This window comes from Drosophila tropicalis, unplaced genomic scaffold (genome assembly GCF_018151085.1).
Source record: "Drosophila tropicalis isolate 14030-0801.00 unplaced genomic scaffold, ASM1815108v1 contig_979, whole genome shotgun sequence".
NCBI classification, from domain to species: Eukaryota; Metazoa; Arthropoda; class Insecta; order Diptera; family Drosophilidae; genus Drosophila; species Drosophila tropicalis.
Genome location: NW_027173482.1, coordinates 2,406,266 through 2,430,008, shown reverse-complemented (window position 1 = coordinate 2,430,008; position 23,743 = coordinate 2,406,266). Strand labels below are relative to the sequence as shown.

General features: G+C 37.9%; 1 protein-coding gene across 12 annotated transcripts in view; it reads right to left on the bottom strand.

The window, feature by feature from the left end:
• Window positions 1–23,743, bottom strand: part of LOC137586311 (transcriptional regulator ATRX homolog) — a 600,012-nt gene that overhangs the window by 74,201 nt on the left and 502,068 nt on the right. For 9 of the 12 annotated variants that reach the window (XM_068302316.1, XM_068302317.1, XM_068302315.1 and 6 more), the window contains 3 exons: window positions 15,620–15,825; window positions 15,532–15,559; window positions 15,404–15,467 (listed from right to left, as the gene is read on the bottom strand). The exons of 1 other annotated variant lie outside the window; for it this stretch is intronic. In XM_068302316.1, the coding sequence (XP_068158417.1) occupies window positions 15,404–15,467; window positions 15,532–15,559; window positions 15,620–15,825 (298 nt within the window). Of the gene's footprint in view, window positions 1–15,403; window positions 15,468–15,531; window positions 15,560–15,619; window positions 15,826–23,743 lie in introns of those variants that run through there. 2 more of the 12 variants (XM_068302318.1, XM_068302320.1) reach the window with 2 other exon arrangements.

Genomic DNA, 23,743 nt, shown 5'->3' with positions numbered 1-23,743 from the left:
TTAGCTTAAATATTACTACAATATTGTCATTAGTACGATGACTAACATTAAAGAAGCATGACCAACTACATGATGGAAGTTTAAACCTTGTAATTCACTTTGATGTTCCTTTAATGATTGTAATTAACTTCATATTCTTTCAAATTCTGAATGATTTACTATGTTTGCTTCTACTGGGTTCCATACTGTATTTGCTATGTTACGCTATGATGGGCTACTATGATGGGCTACTATGATGGGCTACTAAAATTATCTTCTGCGCTAGCCGTGCAGACTGATCTGAGGTTCAAAATTCATTGTTCTGGTATATCAAGCACCTCCTGTAGTTCGTTACCGTATTGGACTCTGGCCTTAGTTTTAGGTGGGACCTTGAATAACCAACTACTGCTGCTATCTAATTCTACCCGGTAAAATCTTGTCTCCACAATTTTTGTGTATAAGCAGTTAGATTTGGTATTCTGTTTAAAAGGTGTCAGCTCACATGTATTATCATTGGCTCAATTCCATGGCCAACTTCCTTCACATGTTCTAATGTTCGACTGCCAGTCCCGACATTTTTGCATAGCTGATTCAGACATTAAATGACACGAGTCTATTTCAAAACTATATATAAAGTACTGGCTATGTACATATATGGACCAATACCATTTGATTATTGTTGAATCGTACAGGCACTGTAATACCTTTATAGAGAAAAGACGGATGTACCAAAAAGTGGTATTTTTGCATTTATAATTAAATTTACATATGTAAATAGAAATACCCTTGGCCGTCAGTACCTGTCCTTTTACCTGGTAATACTAATGCTTCGGATAACTCGTCCTTTATTTTTGTTGTTTCCAACTTCATTTGGCTTGGTTTTAAAATGTTAGAGTTCAACCTTCCATGGTTAATATCTTTTAAAAGATTCATAATTTTTGGATGAATTCTCTATATACGTAATTTAGCGGACGTTCACGATACTATGCGCAGTACGTTCAAGTGGTCGCTACGACACCAGGACAAAGCTTGTGACGCGCGAGCTCAAGCAGCTAACTGCCCACCTCCCACCCGACCGACCGAGGGGTACAGCAGTATAACGCACGACAAATATACAATAGAAAACGCAGACAAACAAATAATACTATAGCTATCTATTAACTAAATGGGATAGGATAGATGTTTTAAGCATATTAATGGAAAACTCTGAGCCGATTACAGGGAACAGAAGGTTGTAATCAGAGCAGAGAACCCTAAAAGGTTCATGCATAGCATAGTTAGAAGAACAACGACTAAGGGATAAAGGTATCAAAGGATGTCTACTCCGTCTACATGGTATTGACAGATTTACATGAGCTAATAACTCAGGCGAGTCAATATCACCAAGTAGGAGCTTGTGCATAAAAATAACACCAAGCATAATTCTACGGTTAGTCAAGAAAGGAAGGTTAATCAAAAGAAGTCTACTAGAATACGAAGCCAAATTGATATTGCGATCCCAGCTTAAGCCACGAAGAGCAAATAGCAAGAACTGCTTTTGAACGGAATCAAGTCTAATCTGGTGCGACTCATATTGAGGTGACCACATGCAAGATCCATACTCTAAGATAGGACGGACAAGCGAAGTAAAAAGAACTTTACTATAGGGGTCATCAAATTCTTTGGAATTTGTGCTGGAAATATGGGTGTTAAAATTTCACTTATGGACCGTAAATACGCCCAAATCGTTCATATTGTTTAGACGTTATAAAGGAGTATTGTTTAGAAAATAAGTGATCAGTTGGGGAGAGTTACGAAAAAAAGTCACCACCTTGGTAATGTTAAGATTTAATAGATTAAACTAGCACTAGGATTGAAAAGAATGGAATAATATTGGAATAATGGAATTGGAATAATAAGACTTAAAAAGTACATTCTGTTTTCTATTTGTTAAATATTCTCGAACCCATGAACGGAAAAGAGGTGGAAGCCCAATGTCGTTCAGTTTAGAAAGTAATAGATTATAATTAACAGAATTAAAGGCTTTGCTGAAGTCAGTGTATATGACATCTGTTTGTTTAGCATGAACCCCTTGATTATTATAGAGGTAAATTATAAAAGGTTAGTGGTTGTAAATCTACGTTTCACAAACCCATGTTGGGATGGCGAAATAACAGAGCTGCAAAGATGTTGTAATTGAGAAGTTATAATTTTCTCAAAAGCTTTCGGAATAGCAGACAATTTTTAAATACCCCTACATATAGTTAGAGGCTTCGGAGTTTTTGCCATTCTGAATACGTTTGCACAGAACCTGAGTACACATCCAGGTAGACCATCTGGCCCCGGAGAATAAACAGGTTTAACTAGTCTAAGTTCGCTAAGAAGAGAACTTTCATCAATCACTAGATTGAAAATGCAATTAGCCTTTTTTAAAAGATAGGGATACGGACTTGCGAGATATTCCGTTCTGGAATAAGTTGTTGATCAGTGCTAGCTTTTTTATTTTGAGAAGATAAAAAAGATGGGTGCACAGAGGTCTTACGTTTAGAATTAACAAAATTAATTAAATTGTTTGGGGTCAGTGAAGTGAAGTGGAGTGACGCTGACACCGCTGAAGATAATTCTTATAACATTGTGTATTAAGCATCATAAATTTTGAACGAGCGACTGTATACAGAGGGTAATCTGATGAACGACATGTTTTTTGAAACTTTTTATGATTTCGAGTCTTCACATTTTTCAAATTGGATAACTGTCAAAAGAATCAGGCAGGTTTGTTAAGCCACTGCAGCCTACCAAGAGGCACGCAGATATCAAAAAGTGATTTCAAAGTATCATAAAAAAAAGGCAACAGCTGAGCTCATCGATAGTAATAATGTTTTCATTAAAGCTGGCAAAGTCAGTCTTACGAAAGCACCTAGTCAGAGATAACTCATTTGAACCAAGTAATGGTTAAACCAAGGGCAGATCTATTTTTAAATATAATGTAGGATGAAATTTGTCTTCGGGAAGAACAAATGGTCCGATCCTAGAAACCTCACAATAAGAAGAATCCAATACAAAAATAAGATCTAACGATTTTTCATTTGAATTTAAGACAGGAGTGACTCACCTACAACTATGAGCATGTCTTGACTGGAAACTAAAGAGGACAAACTGAATTGCCTCTAAATGATTTAAATAGACAACCATGTCTGACAATGGTGGAATACAGGAAAAAGTAATAAAAACATTAAAAGATTTAAAATTTACATTAACACCGACAAACACAATCTCCAGGGTACTAGAAAATTGAATCATTTTAAACGATATTAAATGCTTCGGCCAAAAATCTTCGCGACATATAATGTCAAAGATATTGGCAGAAACACTAATTTTAAAGGACAAAATGTCCCGAGAATAAGAAAATGTAAGCTTCTTTACCGCAATATTTGAGACGTTAACTTTCTTTCGAATATAGGCTATTACATCCTCAGATGTGACAAAGGGGTCTAGCCTAGAAACAAATATATGTTTCTTTGGTGATATGCCAACGAGAGGCCGCGGTCCCGAAGCATCAGCCGGAGCAGCAACATTGGACAAGTCACCCACTGCAGCAGTCAGCTTGTTCACGGGTCCCTCGATAATTTTAGAGCTATCGGCAATTTCCATTGTAATGGGTAATTGCCCGGACACATCGGACACTACAATTGGTATCGATTTTAAGAGATCATTGCCAGGTGACACCGGTAATTCCCTACTATTCGCATTCACAACCGGGCTCTTAAACGATATGAATTGCTGTACATTATGAGTGGACGGTGCATGAGACGGGTGCAAGAGAAGACGGCGGATCAACAGATAAAGAAACACCCCAAGAACTGGTTCTTTTACGTTTTGGAGACTCATTCATAAGCGATAAGCTTCTAAACTGAGTCTACCGCAGTAAACTCCGCTTGAAGTTTGTTTAAACCTCCCCTCAAAGTGTTAATACTACCTCTAGTCCGCCTCATAAATGAGAGCATCTTATTCTCGACATCCCAGCAAGCATCACATCCATATTTTAAGTCACCACCTTTAGCAATAGACTCACACAACCAACAAAGAATATAATCATAGGAGTCAACCGCGTTAGTGGCAACTATGCAATTATTTTTAGAGCAGACAACCATTTTATAACAGATTTAATTTAATATTTAAAAGGAATAAATAAAATTTTAAAGGTAACAACTATGTGTAAAAGAATATACTGACCAGTTCTGACACAAGGGTGAATGTGCAGAGTAAGTCTTTACAACTAAAGAGTAAAAAGTTCAAGTGATAAACACAAAAACAAAAATACGTATCACTGAGTCGCGGTTAGGCAAAAGACGAGAGCGCAATCAAACAAAAATAGCGAGAGAGCCCGTCAAGTTGAACACATGCACCAACAGTTTGTACGCAAGAGCGCGATAGTTAGCTACAACGGTAAAATTTAAGACATATGCAACAAGAGACAAACAAAACAACAACACCGCTAATGCAAGTTTTTTTGTAAGATTAAATTTATGTATGTTGGATTTGTTCGATTTTATTTAGCAGAATAAAATTCGGATGTCCGTTACTGGTGCTAGTTAACCTAGTGGATCATAAATCTTGGCTAGTGTGGATGGCACCACTCTTTTATTTACTTTTCTGTTCTTGTCACAGTGTACCTTAAACATAAATTCGTTTTTAAACGGCTTCCTCTGCAACCCAAAGTTTTTAATTGTTTCGTTCTCATGAAGTTTTATTATTTCCGTTTATTTCTAAAAAGTCCAAAAGTCTCTTCCTATACCCGTACACTTTTACATCCTTAGACAAAATGTTAACAGATCATATATTATGTGCTAAAGAGTTCGCTTGCCTTAGTAACAATTTTGGTTGTCTTTCTATCGTATATAATCGAGCTTGGGATATCTAGAGATGTTGGCAAGGTATATCGATTTGGGATAGATCATACGTTGAAAGTAACTCTTCAGGTTCGGCGACAAATGTTGGCGGATTATACCTTTCTGTTGGGCTGTGACATCTTTGTAATTGTAATATACTCCGAATGAGGTCCTGTACAGATTAAATACTTTTATAGACCATAGAATTCTTCTTTAGTTTTGTGAGTTTATTTTGGCATGCGTAGCAGTTATCCGTATGCTGCCATTGTGAATCTATCTAAATCATTGGAGTTCCGAAACCCATTTTTGGGCGCAACCTTTTTGACCAATTCTGCAAATTGTTATTGCATTGTGTGTAGATATTGCTTGGTGCCCAATTCACGTCTCTAATCACTGGTAAATTAAAGTACTCCTCAAAAATTGCTCCAGTTCCATGAGATATTTTGCGTTTACTCCTAGGGCACGTAAATTTCCCACACACGTAGCAAAATCCGGCAAAACTTGTGGGACACTTGTTCGCAAGTCAAAATTACGATTAACATCTATGCTTACACGATCAGTAGAGGTAATTTTTGCTCTCATAAGTACCCACCAATATCAGTAGAATAGCAGTAAAAGGCTTACGTAGTTAAATCTCATGGAAAATAATCCAGGCTACGCAATGGATAACTATTATTGTCAAATAATTTATATGCAGTTATTATACCGACTGTATAAATATTTTACAAAAAATAAAGAACTACAGTTAGTTTAATTTTGTTAACATATCTAAAAAAAATTCAATTTGATTATGTGGTTATATTATAAATCGTAAATTATATACATACATAGGTCTGGTGTCTCTTCTGCTGCCATTGAACAAAATAAGTTCTCATATAATGATCAAGCTTCAAACGAAATAATATAAATTTAAGCAAAATGCGAGAAAGAAAACATAAAAAAATGAAGCAAGTAAGTCACGCCGTCGACTTGGGTATACCATACTCCAGGTGAAACAAATATTTCAAATTTCGAAAACCAAATGTTTGTCTATTAAATTGTTTTTACATGTCTTATACTATGTGCTATCTCGCTCACTCTACGAACACACGAGCACTCTAGCGCCGCCACTAGCCCAGGGCTAATTCTGGCCTTGTGGACCGGTTAGTAAAATACGTTCATACGCATATTTTGCATGCTTCTAGTCCGATTTCAATAAAATTTGGTACTTTGATAGAAATAGATAAGAATAATTAGTCTGCCGAATTTGAATGCGATAGTCAACAAAATACAAGAGGAAATCGGTTTTTTCTAAATTATGGAGGCGGAAGTGGGCGTGGCAAAATGTGAAAATATATAAATTCTCCGCGCATACTATGCCAGTATACATACTAAATTTGGTGGCTTTAGCTTTGTTAGTTTTTGATAAAATCAGTTCTGTTTAATTTGCGGGGGCGGAAGTGGGCGTGGCAAAATGTGAAAATATATTAATTCTTCCCGCATACTATGCCAGTATACATACTAAATTTGGTGACTTTAGCTTTGTTAGTTTTTGATAAAATCAGTTCTGTTTAATTTGCGGGGGCGGAAGGGGGCGTGGCAAAAAGTTTAAACAATTAGTTTCTGCGCGCTAACTAAACGAGCATATAAACCTAATTTGATGTCTCTAGCTATTATACTTTTTAAGAAAAACAGTTTTGTGTGATTCCAGGGGGCGTAAGGGGGCGTGGCAAAAAGTTTGAACAATTAATTTCTGCGCGCTAACTAATCGGGTATACAAACTAAATTTGATGTCTCTAGCTGTCATTCTTTTTAAGAAAAACAGTTTTATGTGATTCCTGGGTGCGTAGGGGGGCGTGGCCGAAATTCCAACTAACTCTGTACATGTGCATAATACACGAGTATACATACCAAATTTGGTGGCTCTAGCTCTTATAGTCTCCAAGATCTGCGTGTTCATACAGACGGACGGACGGACGGACAGACGGACATGGCTAGATCGACTCGGCTGTTGATCCTGATCAAGAATATATATACTTTATAGGGTCGGAGAAGCTTCCTTCTGCCTGTTACATACATTTTGGCGACTTTAATATACCATTTCACCCTATGGGTGTATGGTATAAAAATAGGGTCACGATTCTATTTTTTGTACATTTTGTCACAAATCTCCGGAACGGACGGATTTAGAGGCTAGATTATTTGTAGCCCTTAAAATGCTAAACAACTTTGCTAAAGAAAGTTTTAAAAAGAAATGAATATTTTAGAAGTTAGAAGCAAATAAAAAATATCAAAGAAGTCAACATCGGTTATGCCGAAGTTTATATACCCTTGCAGTCCTTGGTAATAATAATTTTACATGTGCAAAATTTGTTTTCTGCAACTCAGATGAATTCTACATGGATGATTTAATAATTGGAAGTAATACCGTACAATAGCACTGTGATAGTTAAAAAAAAAAAAAAAAAAAGACATGGCAAAATTCGATACTTTTACCCTATTGCGTGTCCTGCGAATCGAACTGCATCATTAGTTTTTTAAGTTATCACGATGGTTTCATACAACATTTTTTTGCTGAAGTTTTTCATCAAAGTTGTCATTTTTTTCGAAATGGATCTTTTTATTATACCCTTGCAGAGGGTATTATAAAATTGATCAGATGTTTGTAACGCACAGAAGGAGACGTTTCCGACAATATGCAAATATTTTTGATCATCTTGAACAATGTTTTTGCGGTTGCGTCAACTACAACTCTTAATTTAGTTGTCAGACTTGTTATTTTACCTACTGCCTGGTGGGGCAAATAATAGACACATTCGTCATTAGTTTCGACTATGTGACCCAAATCCAAATATTCTTTAATGAACTTTTCGTACTCTTTTTTAAGTTTTGGATTTTTTTTTTAATTTTTTGGCTACGTTAAGAAATTGCAGTTGCTTGTGCCTTTGAGTGACCTAATTCCGTTTTTTGCTTAAATGGGATCTTTACTACATATCTTCTTGAGGCATAAATGCTAGTCGTCTCGTTAAAATTTTCTTCCCATTCTTCTATATCATCTTTTTCATCTGCCTCCATTTTCCAAAAACGCTGCATATCCGTTATATCTATTGTTGTAGCTACTATAGACTCATCTCCAGAGATAGCTCTCTCTCTCATACTCTCAATTTATTTTCTTAACTTCTACTAGGGCTGTGGCCAACAGTTTTTGTTGTGCCCTTACACACGTATTTATTTACCTTCTCCTGTTTTTCCCCAAAATGAAGTAGAGAATGGTGCCCTTTACTGCATAACGAGCAGCTTGAATGCTTCAAACATCTTATACATGGTTGCATTCATTTTACGGATTCCACCATTTTCTGAGGTGTTAGCGCTTCAAATGTATAGCACAGAAGTGCGCTATGCCCGGCTGCTTGTTTTTCTCCTCCTTTCTTGTAACACTTAGCGAGCAATATCTTTGTGCCCAATAAGCGCTCCCGTCCGCTGCTTGTCCACCTTCCTAGTTCATCTTCTGCTTCAAAAAACTAATAATGTCTAGTCTTTACATTCATTATCAAAATGTAAGAGGACTTCTTACCAAGCTCTCGAACCTGTTCTGTGATAGCCAAACCTTTTCGGCTGACATATTAGCTTTCTCTGAAACTTGGCTTAACTCGTGTGTTTTGGATAATGAAATTCTTTCTAATAACTTTATTTCTTATAGGCCTGATCGTGCTGGTCGTCGTGACGGTGGAGTACTCATTGCTGTCAACTCGAATCTGTGTTCAAGTGTTGTGCCGATTGATCTCCCCTTAGGTGTTGAGTTTATTTGCGTCGAAGTTACATGTTTTAACTTAAGCCTATATATCTCTTGTTCATATATTCCTCCAGCTTCTGATATCATGAGCTACGTGCACCATGCTGATGCTTTACGAACTATTTTTGGTAAAGATCGTGATTTTCTTATAGTTTTAGGTGATTTTAGCTTGCCTAATATTTCTTTGCTTGTTGATGATAATTTATCTTTCTTAATTCCTTCATCTCAACATGTTTTTCTTGATAGCCTACTTGAATGTCCATTAAATCAGTTGAATTCTTTCCTTAACTCTTCTGAAAGAATCCTTGATCTTGTTTTTGTCTCTGATCCCACTGTTAGTGCTGTATCACAAACACAGCCACTAGTGAAACCTGAAGATCCTTATTCTACTACTGCTTCAGATCCTACATCCTGTCCTTTTTTAATCCCACATTTAAATTTGCACATAGACTTGTATGTACTGCAGGGGTTGTATATCTCGGATTCAGCCGGATCGGACCACTATATCATATAGCTCCCATACAAACCCCAGAGTCACGAACAGTGACTTTTCTCAATAACTTCGTTATTTTCTGTGCTATTATCGTGAAATTATTAGAGAGTTTATTACGCCTATAAACTACTGTGCCAAATTTGATCAAGATCGGATGACTATATCATATAGCTCCCATAGGAACGATCGGTCGCAAACAGTGACTTTTGTAAATAACTTCGTTACTTTTAACGCGATTGCTTTCAAATTAAACATTTGTTTGTTTAATATATCTGTTAATGACTGTGCCAAATTTGATCAAGATCGGGCGACTATATCATATAGCTTCCATAGGAACGATCGGTCGAAAACAGTGACTTTTGTAAATTACTTCGTTACTTTTAACGCGATTGCTTTCAAATTAAACATTTCTTAATTTAATATATCTGTTAATGACTGTGCCGAATTCGATTAAGATCGGGTGACTATATCATATAGCTCCCATAGGCACTATCGGTGTAAAACAGTGACTATGATCAATATCTTCGTTATTTCCTATGATTGTAGGCCATTCTTTCACAAACATAAGCCTTTTTAGATAAAACGTTCTTCCACATTGATGGCTAATAGGTAAGGAAAGAGTTACCAAAAAAGTTGCAAGGGTATACAAACTTTGGCGCGGTCGAAGTTAGCTCCGGTCCTCTGGTTTTTTATATCGAGTGAGACTTGTAGATTTCCTGATGTGTGGAAGGAGTTCTTTATTATTCCGCTTTTTAAAAAGGGCAACAAATGGGGTATTTTAAACTGTTTGAGAAAATGATTACGTCTTCAATTCATCACCTATCCAGATCCACCATTTTTTCTTGTCAGCATGGCTTCAAGAAAGGTCCTTCGTCGCTTACCAACCTTTTGGACTTGACTACCCTTGTACGTCATGGCTTCGTAAAAAAGTGTCAAACTGATGTTATTTATACCAACTTTAGTAAGGCTTTTGATACGGTTGATCATTCAATGCTTCTTACGAAACTTTACATTATGGGCTTTTTCACGAAACTATTAGCTTCGTTAAAATCGTATCTTATTGGTAGAACCCAAAGGCAGTCATCTGGGCCAACTGTTATTTACCTTTGGCCTTGGCTCATTCACGCGTGCTCATTTTTGCGGATGACGTCAAGATTTGTTATTCTTATAATGATACTTCTTTCCAACAATACTCATAATCGATGCGTTCTTTGATGCTCTTGCTCTTTTGTGCTCTTTTATGACATTCAGTCGATTGTCTCCGTTACTAGCACATTACTCTATCAAGTCTGTTCTGTTAGATTGTGTACCAATTCAATGACTTAGGCGTTATGTTTGACCCAAAACATTCATTTAATTTTCACATTTCTTCAATTGTCAATAGAGCATGCAGTCTTCTTCGTAAAACGTAAGGCCAAAGAATTTTTTTATACATTTCGTTAGTGCGCCCTACTCTAGAATATTGCTCGCCAGTGTGGAACCCTCAATATGATGTTCACCAGCGTGGTATTGAATCGGTTCAGAAGCAATTCCTTAAATTCGCGTTACGCGGTTTTAATTGGAACCGGAGTCTTCGCCTACCTTCTTATTCTGATAGACTTCTTTTTATTAATCTTACTTCACCTTACAACCGTAGGCGTGAAGTCGTTTCTTCTCACATTGGACCAGAAACTTTTCTTCTATTCACCTTAGTTGATGTCTGACTAACTACTCTTTCGACCTTTTCGTGTTTTCGTCGACTGCTGGTTAGTTGACGTAAATAAATAAATAAATAAATAAAAAACAAAAAAGTATTTCATGACATCAGATAGCAATTATATCTGCCTTGTTTTCCTTATCTGACTCTTATATAGTTGGAGGGTCTCTGTCAAATTTTCTAACTAGAAGTTGTGCGAATATTATTTGAACTTCATTGGACAAATTTGCTTCTATTTTAATCAAATGCATTGACTCATTAAATATGCCAATCACTGCTCGGATTCATTGTTGATCATCGGTTAATCAACGATCAGCCTTAATTGTTTGGAAAATACCCTCCAATTATTCTCATACCGCTTGGTTAACAGTTCCTAAGCGGCACTATAATTGTCAACTGAACCTGACAATAGATGAGCTACGATGCATATATTCCTGGAGCTGTCGGGCTCTATTCATAAATATCTCCTGGTTAACATTACCGTTTTCATTACTGGAGGTCGCATTCCCTCGCGACTCTCCTTTGCTATCATGCAACTTTTTAGACATCGTTGCTTCTGCATCACTGTGTTCCGAATCACCAGTGCTCGGCCTGCTTGATTCTCCTTTGGCTAGTAATCTGGCTGCCATATCTAAACCATCCTTATATTTTTCATCTATGAAATAGAGGTGTTCGGTTACTTCAGTTACTCTGTAGCATTTGGCTTTGGTAACTAATCCATTGCTTCTGTATGTCTCTTACTTCGTTAATTCATTAGCACCCAACTTTTCTATCTTCTTCAACCTTTTGTGGAACTCGTTCGGATTCACTAACTACTTTTCGGTTTTGGTAGGAAACATTTTATATGGTGATGTATGCATGTGGGACAACAAATTGTTTTTTTTTTAATTTGTAGTTACTTATATCATTTTTTTTTTTTTTTTATTGTATATATCCAAATTTTTTTTTGTATAGAAGAAGCTTTGAAGAATATTTTTATTTTTGAAAAGAAAAATTTCCTTTTACATGTCCCTACCCAATGGTTCGCAGAGCTTTACAGGCTATAATGCTATCGGGCAGATAAGTTCCGCTTTGCTTTAAAGCACAGCAGGAGGTAGTGGCTATACCAGAACAATGAATTTTGAGCCTCTCCACTTGGCGGAAGTGGAGAAAATGAGAAGCCAGTTACAATCATTCAAGGAACATCATATTGAATTACTAGGTTTAAACGTTCATCCTGTAACCGGTCTCGCTTCCTTAAGATTAGTTATTTTACTATTTTTAACATTAATAACAATATTTGTTTGGCAACTTAAAAATTAAAAGCAAATTAGAAAACGTCGCATTTGACCCCCTAGCAGAATATTTTTTGATATGGCTTCACCAAATCAGATGCACCAAAGAAATATACAAAACGAAACAAAAACATTTAAACGAAAATAAGTCATAAAGATTCATATAAAAAGTATTGCTTAATACCAAACAAAACATGCATCCACACTTAAGACTATAACAACTGCGCTTTATCAAGTAACAAACGCTGGGCATAAAATATAAACAATTAGTGTATGGATGTAGTAATGGATGAAGAATCAATCAAATTTACATTATTTACAACGTCAATCGTTCGAATATCTTAGAATGGCAAGTGCATATCAACAAAATATTTTCTGACATGATACAGGAAAAGTCGTAATATATTTAGATGATATAATGATCGCAACTGCGGATATAGAAGAGCATTATTCAATTTTAAAAGAATTCTTCAAACGAGTGGTAGACAACAAACTGGAACTGAGAGTAGATTTTTTTTTAACGTTTAAACATATTTGTTGAATCTACTCTTAAATTAAAGCCTTATAACAAGTTTGAGATATGTTTCTTAATCTAGTACTTAAGATAAGTCCTGGGGATATTGCAGGCGGTCCTAATCACTTATTATTGGGTTGGTCTGTCATTTCTTTTAAGACGAATTCTATTTTTAGTTCGCGTAAGGGAATTGGCAAGAACATTAGGGTGTGCATCCAGTTTCGCATAATACTTCAGTTGTTGACTACCTATTTCAGATTTTACGCTAGGTATATTTAGACCATTTTGAATCTTGTTGTTCCGTATGTACCACGGAGCCCCCGTGATTGATCTTAAAATCTTCGACTGCGCCCTTTGTATAATGTCGACATTGCTCGTACTTGCATTTCCCCATAGTACGGCACCGTAAGTCCAGATGGGATTCAGTACGGAGTTGTATAGGAGGACTTTATACTCCAGACGTAGAGGGGACCGAGTATTGATGATCCAATGTAGGCTACTCGCTTTCAGTTTAAGCTGTGACTTTTTTGCTTCGATGTGCTTGTGCCAAGTTAGTCTTCTGTCTAGGTGGATGCCAAGGTAAGTGACATCCACGGCTTGAGGAATTGGTACGTTGTTTGTTTGTGGGTGTACTGTGGGAGTTTTTGCCGGATTTGGAACATCAGACCCTCCAGCCAAACTCTATCGAAAGCCTGGGCAACGTCGATAAATACAGCCGCACAGTATTCTTTTAGTTCGAATGCTGTTCGTATTTTGGATGTTATTCGATTGACTTGTTTAATTGTACTATGTTTTTCGCGGAAGCCGAACTGGTGTGAAGGGATTTTGTTCTCCGATGCCAGAAATGAGTTAAGTCGGTTCTGCACGGCCTTTTCAAAAAGCTTCAAAAGACATGGCAGTAAACTAATTGGCCTAATGGATGATGGCTAGGTTTTGTCCTTTCCCACTTTAGGTATCATGATGATAGTGGACCTTTTCCATGCTCTTGGGAAGTATCCAATTCTTATTATAGCGTTGAACAGTTTGCAGATGTATTGTATGGCGATGATAGGGAGTTCTAGGATCATTTTCGGTGTGATTAGGTCATGGCCAGGGGCTTTGTTCGGCTTTATGTGGTTTTTAATAACTGCAGTGACCTCATCCTATTGGAGTTCCCAGTACTCACTATCCGTTAAGTGCTCGAAGGGGGAAGTACAAATGAGTTTGATATTGGATTTGGCTGGAAAACCACTTTAAGATGTGTGGCAACTACGGATGCCCTCTCTTCGTCACTGCGGGTTCATCCACAGGTTGGACCCCTTATCGGTGAAACTGTCTCTGTAGGAGCGCTTAAAGTTGGGTGGGCTTTCCACAGAGTATGTTTAGTGCTGGTTGGGCGGAGCTTTTCTATGTATTTCCTTTGAGCCCAGCTTTCCTCTTGTCTTAACTCCTTGGAGAGGTTGCGATTGGCATGCCTAAGGCGAAGATTTGCTGCTGGTGATCGAGTAATCTGCCATTCTCTTCTTAGACGTCGTTTTTCCGTTACTAGTTGTTCTATCCGCCGGTTCGTAGACCTGTCAACAGGTTTAGTGTAAGTAGGGGCATGTGGAGAAGACACTCTTGCTGCAGATTCCATCATAGACTTAAGTGCAGAGACGCACATGTCAATGTCCTCTGCAGCATCCAGTTTCGGCGAACAGTCAATGTGGGCACTCATGTACATTTTAAATTTAAGCCAATTTGTTTTGTTGTTTGTAAACCTATATGGGCGATCAAGTACTTGAGGTCTTGTTAATAGTGTGAATAGCACTGGAGAGTGATCGGAAGTTAAATCTATCAGTGTATCCGCAGTGATCCGATTACGTGGAGTGCAGAGACGCACATGTCAATGTCCTCTGCAGCATCCAGTTTCGGCGAACAGTCAATGTGGGCACTCATGTACATTTTAAATTTAAGCCAATTTGTTTTGTTGTTTGTAAACCTATATGGGCGATCAAGTACTTGAGGTCTTGTTAATAGTGTGAATAGCACTGGAGAGTGATCGGAAGTTAAATCTATCAGTGTATCCGCAGTGATCCGAAGTTATTGAAGTATTCAAGTCGTAAAAATATTTCATTGAGAACTTTGGGACTCAAGATGTTCAGGCTGAGAGCGAGACTGAATAACAAAGTATTTGAGGTATGCGATTTACAGTGTGCTATATAAGGAATATATGCCCCGCAACAATGGCATCTCTAATTCATGATCGAAATAAAAGACGACGTTCGTCTTAGTTAAAGGCCGATCGACTGTAATATGAATGTCCAAATAAAAAACGAATTACAAGATTTTTATGATGAGCCGGATAACAGCGTTAATATCCAACGGGCAGAATGATCAAGAGGATGACGCAGGCTTAGTTTCGAAATTATATTTGAGGCAGCTCCCTACTAAGAAAACCAAAATTAGTGGCAATGCTAAAACTGACATAGAGAAATAAAAAAAAAAGTTTTTTGAACGAAACCTTCCAATGTGCCGAAAGAAGACTTGTTAACCTGCAAAACGTATTTAAAAAACACAACATTTAGTCAAAGGGTTCCATCCTCAAACAAATCATATTAACGTGCGGCAAAACTTTATCCAAGATTGCAGAAATATGGTTCAATTCCTCGGAAGTGTATGCATTCGGGAATAACATAGGCAATATCTAGTTATATAAGCAATCACTCGGACCTTCGGGAATAAAGTCACAGCAGAGGCCGTGACTTGAATTCTGATGAATCGACATTATCAGTACGTTCGAGAATTCACAACCCCCCAAAAACAATACTTAATTTATAGGTACTTACATCTAAATTCGGAACTGTTATACACGAATTAGGACCCGATTTCGACGGCCAAATACTTTGTACTCTAAAAGCGAATGCATTGGCAATTATTTGTATATCTTTTAAATACAGCTTATTTATTAACTTACCTATCCGTATTGAAAACATCTTGTTGTGCTAATAAACAACAATAACAAATAAGCAAATAATTTTTACAAACAGGATAAAGGAACTTACTAAAATTGAGCTGGAGTTCCTTTTCATACGTTTCCCAAGCATCTGCTTTTTCCTGCTCGCTTAGCTCTTGTTCTATTTTACTTTCCAGTAGACTGTCATGCTCATGGTATTTATATACCAACTCAGAATGCCGCAATAAGTATGCTAAAATAGTATCTTTTGGGAGAACAGGTACAGTCCTTTCAGTTTTTTGAGGTTTGGTTAATCTAAATACATAAAATGAGTCAAAGAAATATATTATATTTCTTAGTTACGATTGATTACAAAACCATCAAATCAAAAATAGTTCTTTTAAAGATACTGAGAAAATAACCTTAATAGGTACTATAATATTAAAATATTAATTTCAACAAGCCACTTCCACAACCACAACATTTTTACAGCTTGCCGAATATTAATATTCTAACACAATTTTAAGTTCTTCATTCATAGATGTTGATACGTACAATGCGACGCACAGTTGGGCCTCTGCTCGGATAGCGTTGCAAAAATACGTTTTTTCATGATCGCGTTTGGCAAAAATGATATATGCAATCGATATGAAATACTTCAGAGATTATGAATCCGAAAAATTTTTGAAATCGGTTGAGATTCATGGGTGCTAGAGGCGCCCAAAGTTGAAACATTTTTAGTGAAAAGGAAAAAATGATAATTTAAAAAAAAAATCGCAACTTTAAAACTGAATATTGGGCGATTTCAACAATCGATCTTGGATTTTTTGGTTTTATCTGAAAAGTATGTTCTTTATTAATAGCATGTTTCATAAATTTTAATAATTACTTAAATAGTTATTGAACTAGAAGCGTTTAAAAAATGTACTAAATATTGGCATTTTTTGAACTTTGATGGAATAAAACTAGCAAGACTCAACGAGTATCAATACCGGACTACATACACTAGGTAGGTGAAATATTTACCTATCAGATGTATATAGTCCCAATATGCGGAGACCTGCGACAGCGATGCGTAAGCCATAAAACTAAGGCAACCTCGCCTAAAAAATGCGCTGCAGGTATAAGGAAGAAGAAGAGCGCATGCGCATTGGCCTGTAGATTCTTTGTATTTAAATGATAACATTGCGTAATGCTGTTTTGCAAATACTACCTTACATATATGCCTTTCTACAATGATAAATTGCTAATTACCTGCTTTGGAAAAAATGACAAGACTTATTATTGACAAGACTTGTTATTTAAGTTGATGAAAAGTTTGTCCTATTTGTGGGTTGGTCGTTTTTATTTCCGTTTACCTAATTGGATGTAAATATTAAGTTGTTTACCTAATTAATACAAAAAGGGTAATACCGAAACACGAATGATGGAAATACTTCAAGGAGATTTTTTGAAAATGATGAAATGACATCTTTTATAACAGGTGTTAGTCAAGAGATCATTAAGGCTGTTATCTTGAATGTTATAAATTGCAAGGAAATGGTAAATGGTGAACAATTTTCCGAATATACTTCAAAGACTGCTCATCTTTTGACTGAATTGTATCCGCAAAAAAAACTTACCCCAACGGTACATAGGATTTTGGCTCACGGAAAGGATTTAATAGAACATCAGTGTTTACCACTTGGAGAGCTATCCGAAGAAGCACAGGAATGTAAAAACAAGGACTACAAAGGTTCAGATACACTAATACATTAAAAACTTCTCGTGTTAGACAAAATAAAGACCTTTTTAACATGCTAGCAGCCTCTTCGGACCCACTTATTGCATCACTGAGACACGTGCGATCACGAAAGGATTTGGAAAATAGCAACTATAGTCCCGAAATGTTGAGTTTATTAGATACTGATGTAAATATTGAAAATTATTTTGAAGAAAATCAGCCATCAATAGCAAATTTTCAAAGTTAACCTAAAAAAAAATTAAAAAAAATTTTTTTTTTTTTTTTTGTAATTATGTTAAAAAATCAAATTAAAACATTAAAAAATGTTACCTAGTCATCTAAAACAATGAAAAATTCCATTTGTGATTAAAAAAAAACGGGTTTCGATCCATTTTTAAAGGAAAAACATGCTTGGAAATATTTTCTGACTTTGACCTTGAATATTTCAGCGCCACGAACACCCAGCACTTTTGACAAACATTCATTTTAAAGCTTAAGGTATTCTTTATCATATGCTTTTTAAATTTTTGAAATCGCCTTATTGGTTTAGACGCTATGATTTTTGCAATGCTAAATGCCAGAAGGCCCCACTGTGCGACGTACGTACAAGGGGCCCAACCGAAACCAGGACATAGCCTGGTCAGCGAACAGAGAGCTGCCTCTCACCCGACTGACCGTGGGTCGGAAAACCATTAAAATATAATTAACTACACGTAATTATGAGCTAATTGTGATAGAACAGATGTTAGGCTTCTTTCTGGTAGGTCAACGGGGTACAGATAGGTTCAACTGGAACAGGAGAATTTATTTCACCTATTAAAAGTTTGTAAAAAGTATAAAAGTAGAACCAAACATTACTCTACAATTTATTAGAAAAAAGATTGATTAAAAGAACCGTAGCCTTCTTTTCTTCTTCTACTGGAGTACGAAGGCTAATTGACATTGCAATCGTAATTTAGGCCGTTAGCAAAAAACAGAAATTGCTTTTGAACTGATTTTTTTTTTTTAACGTTTAATATATATTTGTTGAATCTACTCTTAAATTAGTGCCTAACAACAAGTTTGAGATATTTTTCTTAGTCTAGTACTTAAGATAAATCCTGGGAATATTGCAGGCGGCCCTAATCACTTGTTATTGGGTTGGTCTGTCATTTCTTTTAAGACGAATTCTATTTTTAGTTCGCGTAAGGGAATTGGCAAGAACATTAGGGTGTGCATCCAGTTTCGCATAATACTTCAGTTGTTGACTACCTATTTCAGATTTTACGCTAGGTATATTTAGATCGTTTTGAATGTTGTCGTTCCGTATATACCACGGGGCCCCCGTGATTGATCTTAAAATCTACGACTGCGCCCTTTGTATAATGTCGACATTGCTGGTACTTGCATTTCCCCATAGTACGGCTCCGTAAGGCCAGATGGGTTTCAGTACGGAGTTGTATAGGAGGACTTTATACTCCAGACGTAGAGGGGACCGAGTATTGATGATCCAATGTAGGCTACTCGCTTTCAGTTTAAGCTGTGACTTTTTTGCTTCGATGTGCTTGTGCCAAGTTAGTCTTCTGTCTAGGTGGATGCCAAGGTAAGTGACATCCACGGCTTGAGGAACTGGTACGTTGTTTAGCATTAGAACTGGACAGTTTCTTCTGTTAAGCGTAAATATAACATGTTTGCATTTCTGCTCGTTGACCCGGATACGCCAGGTTGCTATTGCCATTCCTCTACCACCTTGAGACATGGCAGCAAACTAATTGGTCTAATGGATGATGGCTAGGTTTTGTCCTTTCCCACTTTAGGTATCATGATGATAGTGGACCTTTTCCATGCTCTTGGGAAGTATCCAATTCTTATTATAGCGTTGAACAGTTTGCAGATGTATTGTATGGCGATGATAGGGAGTTTTAGGATCATTTTCGGTGTGATTAGGTCATGGCCAGGGGCTTTGTTCGGCTTTATGTTGTTTTTAATAACTGCAGTGATCTCGTCCGATTGGAGTTCCGAGTACTCACTATCCGTTAAGTGCTCGAAGGGGGAAGTACAGATGAGTTTGATATTGGATTTGGCTGGAAAACCATTTTAAGATGTGTGGCAAATCTCTTCGTCACTGCGGGTTCATCCACAGGTTGGACCCCTTATCCGTGAAACTGTCTCTGTAGGAGCGCTTAAAGTTGGGTGGGCTTTCCACAGAGTATGTTTAGTGCTGGTTGGGCTGAGCTTTTCTATGTATTTCCTTTGAGCCCAGCTTTCCTCTTGTCTTAACTCCTTGGAGAGGTTGCGATTGGCATGCCTAAGGCGAAGTTTTGCTGCTGGTCATCGAGAAATCTGCCATTCTCTTCTTAGACGTCGTTTTTCCGTTACTAATTGTTCTATCCGCCGGTTCGTAGGCCTGTCAACAGGTTTAGTGTAAGTAGGGACATGTGGAGAAGACACTCTTGCTGCAGATTCCATCATAGACTTAAGTGCAGAGACGCACATGTCAATGTCCTCTGCAGCATCCAGTTTCGGCGAACTGTCAATGTGGGCACTCATGTACATTTTAAATTTAAGCCAATTTGTTTTGTTGTTTGTAAACCTATATGGGCGATCAAGTACTTGAGGTCTTGTTAATAGTGTGAATAGCACTGGAGAGTGATCGGAAGTTAAATCTATCAAATTATCCGCAGTGATCCGATTACGTGGAGTGCAGAGACGCACATGTCAATGTCCTCTGCAGCATCCAGTTTCGGCGAACAGTCAATGTGGGCACTCATGTACATTTTAAATTTAAGCCAATTTGTTTTGTTGTTTGTAAACCTATATGGGCGATCAAGTACTTGAGGTCTTGTTAATAGTGTGAATAGCACTGGAGAGTGATCGGAAGTAAAATCTATCAAATTATCCGCAGTGATCCGATTACGTGGAGTGCAGAGACGCACATGTTGAGATTTACCAGGCGAGATCCCCAGTGCGTATGTTTGGCATTATAGTCCCCTGCTGCAATGAAGCGATCTCCGAGTGTGTTAAAGAAATCGGTGAATTCCTTTTCAGAGATTGAGAAGCGTGGTGGGCAGTACAGGGCAACCAATGTAGTGTTGCCACAACTGGTTTGGACGGTTATAGCAGTTGCTTGTAGGTGCTGTGTTTCAAATCTGTTGAGGAACGAGTGTTTTAAACGGTTTTTGATTAGGATACCAGTCCCGCCATGAGCTTTTCCGTCTGGATGGTTTGTTGCATAGAAGGTATATTTTGGTATTTGAAAATTATTTTTTGATGTTAAATGTGTTTCCGAATTCAGCAGAACGTCGATTTCACTTGAGTCTAGGAATAGTTGCAGTTCATTTTTGTGCTTGGAGATGCCGTTAGCATTCCAAAGACATAGACGTAGGGAAGCCATTATTTATTTTCGATAAGCTTCTGGATAAGCAGGTTTTGATTCCGCATCAGTTCCTGCATACAGTTTTGCATGAACGTCATAAAAGTCGTCATGTTTTGATTGAGTGAGATCAATAGGGCCTCTAAACCACTTGGAGTTTGCTGGCCAAGTTCTGGTGCGCTAGGCTGCCATTATAGATGGTAGATGGTGGAGTGACGGGGTCTCTTTTGCGGGCTCCGTCTGTCCAGTTCGGAGCACACTAGCAAAGGATACACTAGGACTGTATGTAGCAGGCATGTTAGATGATGTAACAGCCTTTGCGGAGAATACCTCCGGTGTAGTTTTAGAGGCGTTGACGGTGATTTTTGGTTCAGCTGGGGGTTTGCGCCCGTTTAGATGAGATTTAAGATCCTTGAAGACAGGACATCCTCTGTAGTTGGCCGTGTGGTTCCCTCCACAGTTACTGCATAGTCTTAGTGCGACATTGTTTCTGTCCTCGGTGCAAATGCCAAGCTCTGGTGCGCTAGGTTGCGGATTCTGTAGATGGTGGAGTGACGGGGTCTCTTTTGCGGGCTCCGTCTGTCCAGTTCGTAGCACACTAGCGAAGGATACACCAGGACTGTTTGTAGCAGGCATGTTAGATGATCTAACAGCCTTGGCGAAGAATACCTCTGGTGTAGTTTTAGAGGCGTTGAAGGTAATTTTTGTTCCAGCTGGGGGTTTGCGCCAGTTTAGGTGTGATTTAAGATCCTTGAAGACAGGACATCCTCTGTAGTTGGGTTTGCGCCCGTTTAGGTGAGATTTAAGATCCTTGAAGACAGGACATCCTCTGTAGTTGGCCGTGTGGTTTCCTCCACAGTTACTGCATAGTCTTAGTGCGACGTTGTTTCTGTCCATGGTGCATATGCCATCTTTATGATGTTCGCCACAGCCAACACACACTGACCTGAGATTGCAGTTGTTAGAGGTGTGGTTGTATTCCTGGCAGTTTTTACACTGCGGTGGTTGGTGTCTCTTATGGGGCTCCTCTACGGTGATTCTTCTGTGCAGTAGGAGCTGTAGGTTGTAGATTGGGTGCATTCATTTGGCTTCGATCGCTGTGCATCTGGTTGGAGCTCGATTTTAAAGAGCGGCTGTGCGACTTTGTTCCTGTTGATGATGTTGACAACGGATTTGACCGCAAACCCTTTTTCGACCAACGCGTCTGCTATTTCTTGAGTAGTGACCGATGGCTCAATCCCCTTCAACACAACCTGGAGCCCTTTACTGCTTTTTAGTTGGTAGGTATAGAAGTTGATGTTAGCATTACGTAGGTAATTTTCGATGATGAGGAAATTGTCCTCAGTTTGGGTTTGACATTTAATTTCTTTAATGTTACCCCTATTGAGAGGGGTTACAACAAAGTTATTTGCCCCTACTGTTTCTACTAGCTTCGAAATCAGGGCGCTGCAGTTGGCTCCACGGATGTAGAAAGGGGGTGGTCTAGCCGATTTAACTTTATCTACAGCGCCGGCTTGATCGTCTTGCTGATCGGCAAGAATTTTAAAACGATTCCCGCTAAGGGGTGCTACTCGTTCATTTGGTTTGGTTATTTTCGGCGTATTGCCACTTTTTTTCTTTTTGCGGGCTTAGCTTCCGCTTAGTTATTTTAATATATCTATCCATTCCAGTTTGGACAGAAGTCGTTGGGTTTACTATTGTGGCTGACTTTGGGCGACGTGTCGTTGACGGCTTGAGGCAGGTCAATACTTCGGCAGACGTTGCAGTAGTTGCTGTCAACGAGCTGACGGTGCTGGTCGGTGCAATCGGTGACCCAGTTATCGATATTGCTGGAGAAGCACACTGCTCTCTCCACGGTAAGTTGCTGTTGATTGCTGAGTGGCTGGCACTTTCGGTGTTATTGCTTACGTTAGCATTCAGTGGGGTCGGCGACACCACCGAAAAGTACGCGTTGTTGCGTTGGACCGAGAGTCGACGCTCACGTTGTTGTTGTACAATTAGTTCTTGTAGCTGTTGCTGGTTGGGATCGAGAGAGCTTGGGCCCGAATTGGTGGACATGGCTTTTGTAAAAATTACGCACTCTGTTGTTGCAACTTAGTATTTATTGCTATTAGAGCAATCTAATAGCAATATGATTGTAAATAGGCGTCTCTGAGGCGACTGAGAGCCCTACACAAATTTTTGCAAACGCGGTCTTTTTTTTTTTTTACACTCAATTTTTGCGGAGTGCTTTAAAAAAAACACCTTTGTACACGGCGGCAGTTAAATTATTTTTAAATTTGCACTGATTTAATTTTACTTTGGTGTGTCTCAAACAGAGGTGACTATATGCAAGATCCGTACTCCAAGATAGGACGGATCAATGAAGTAAACAAAAATTCGGTTGTGTACGCATAGTCAAATTCTTTTGACCATCGTTTTACAAACCCAGGAACACTCATAGCTATACTAACCGTAGTGGAAATAGGAGGACTAAAAGTTAATTTATCAAAGAGTTACGTAGGATCGCAAGGAAACCTGAAGATAATAATAATTAGCATTGTGAATTCAGCAACATAAAATTGTATCGAGCAACTACATTAAAAGAAAAATCCGATGCTTTACCCGATTTTTTAAATCTTTTTTAGCATCGCGATTTTTTGTTCTTCAGTTTACATAACTCAATATGCGTCCATATCTGTGTAAGTATACAGAAATTACCGATCATTGATTAACAAAAGTGTTTTAAGTTTAGTAAAGTTTGTTTTGCAAAAGCATCGTGTTAGAGGCATCAATTTAGTATAACAAGACATAACCCCAAGAGGAAGGTCAATGGTTACATTCAGAGTTGGATGGAAGTTGTCTGCAGGAATAATTAAAGGATCTGTCGTGGAAACATCGTAGTTAGAATAATTTAACACGAATACAAGATCTAGTGATCTGTCACGACCATTCCGGACAGGATTTACTTGAGTTAAGGACAACTCAACTAGAATAACTTTGAAACAATTTGATAAGGAAGGTGATAAATCATAAGTTTTTATGACTTATTTTCTTTTATGAATATAAGTGGAACAATAATTGTCGTGAATTTGAATAATTCACCAGGCACTCGGCTCGCACCAAACATTAAACATCAAGCGACGACACAAACAGTACATATAGCGCTCATCTGCGCC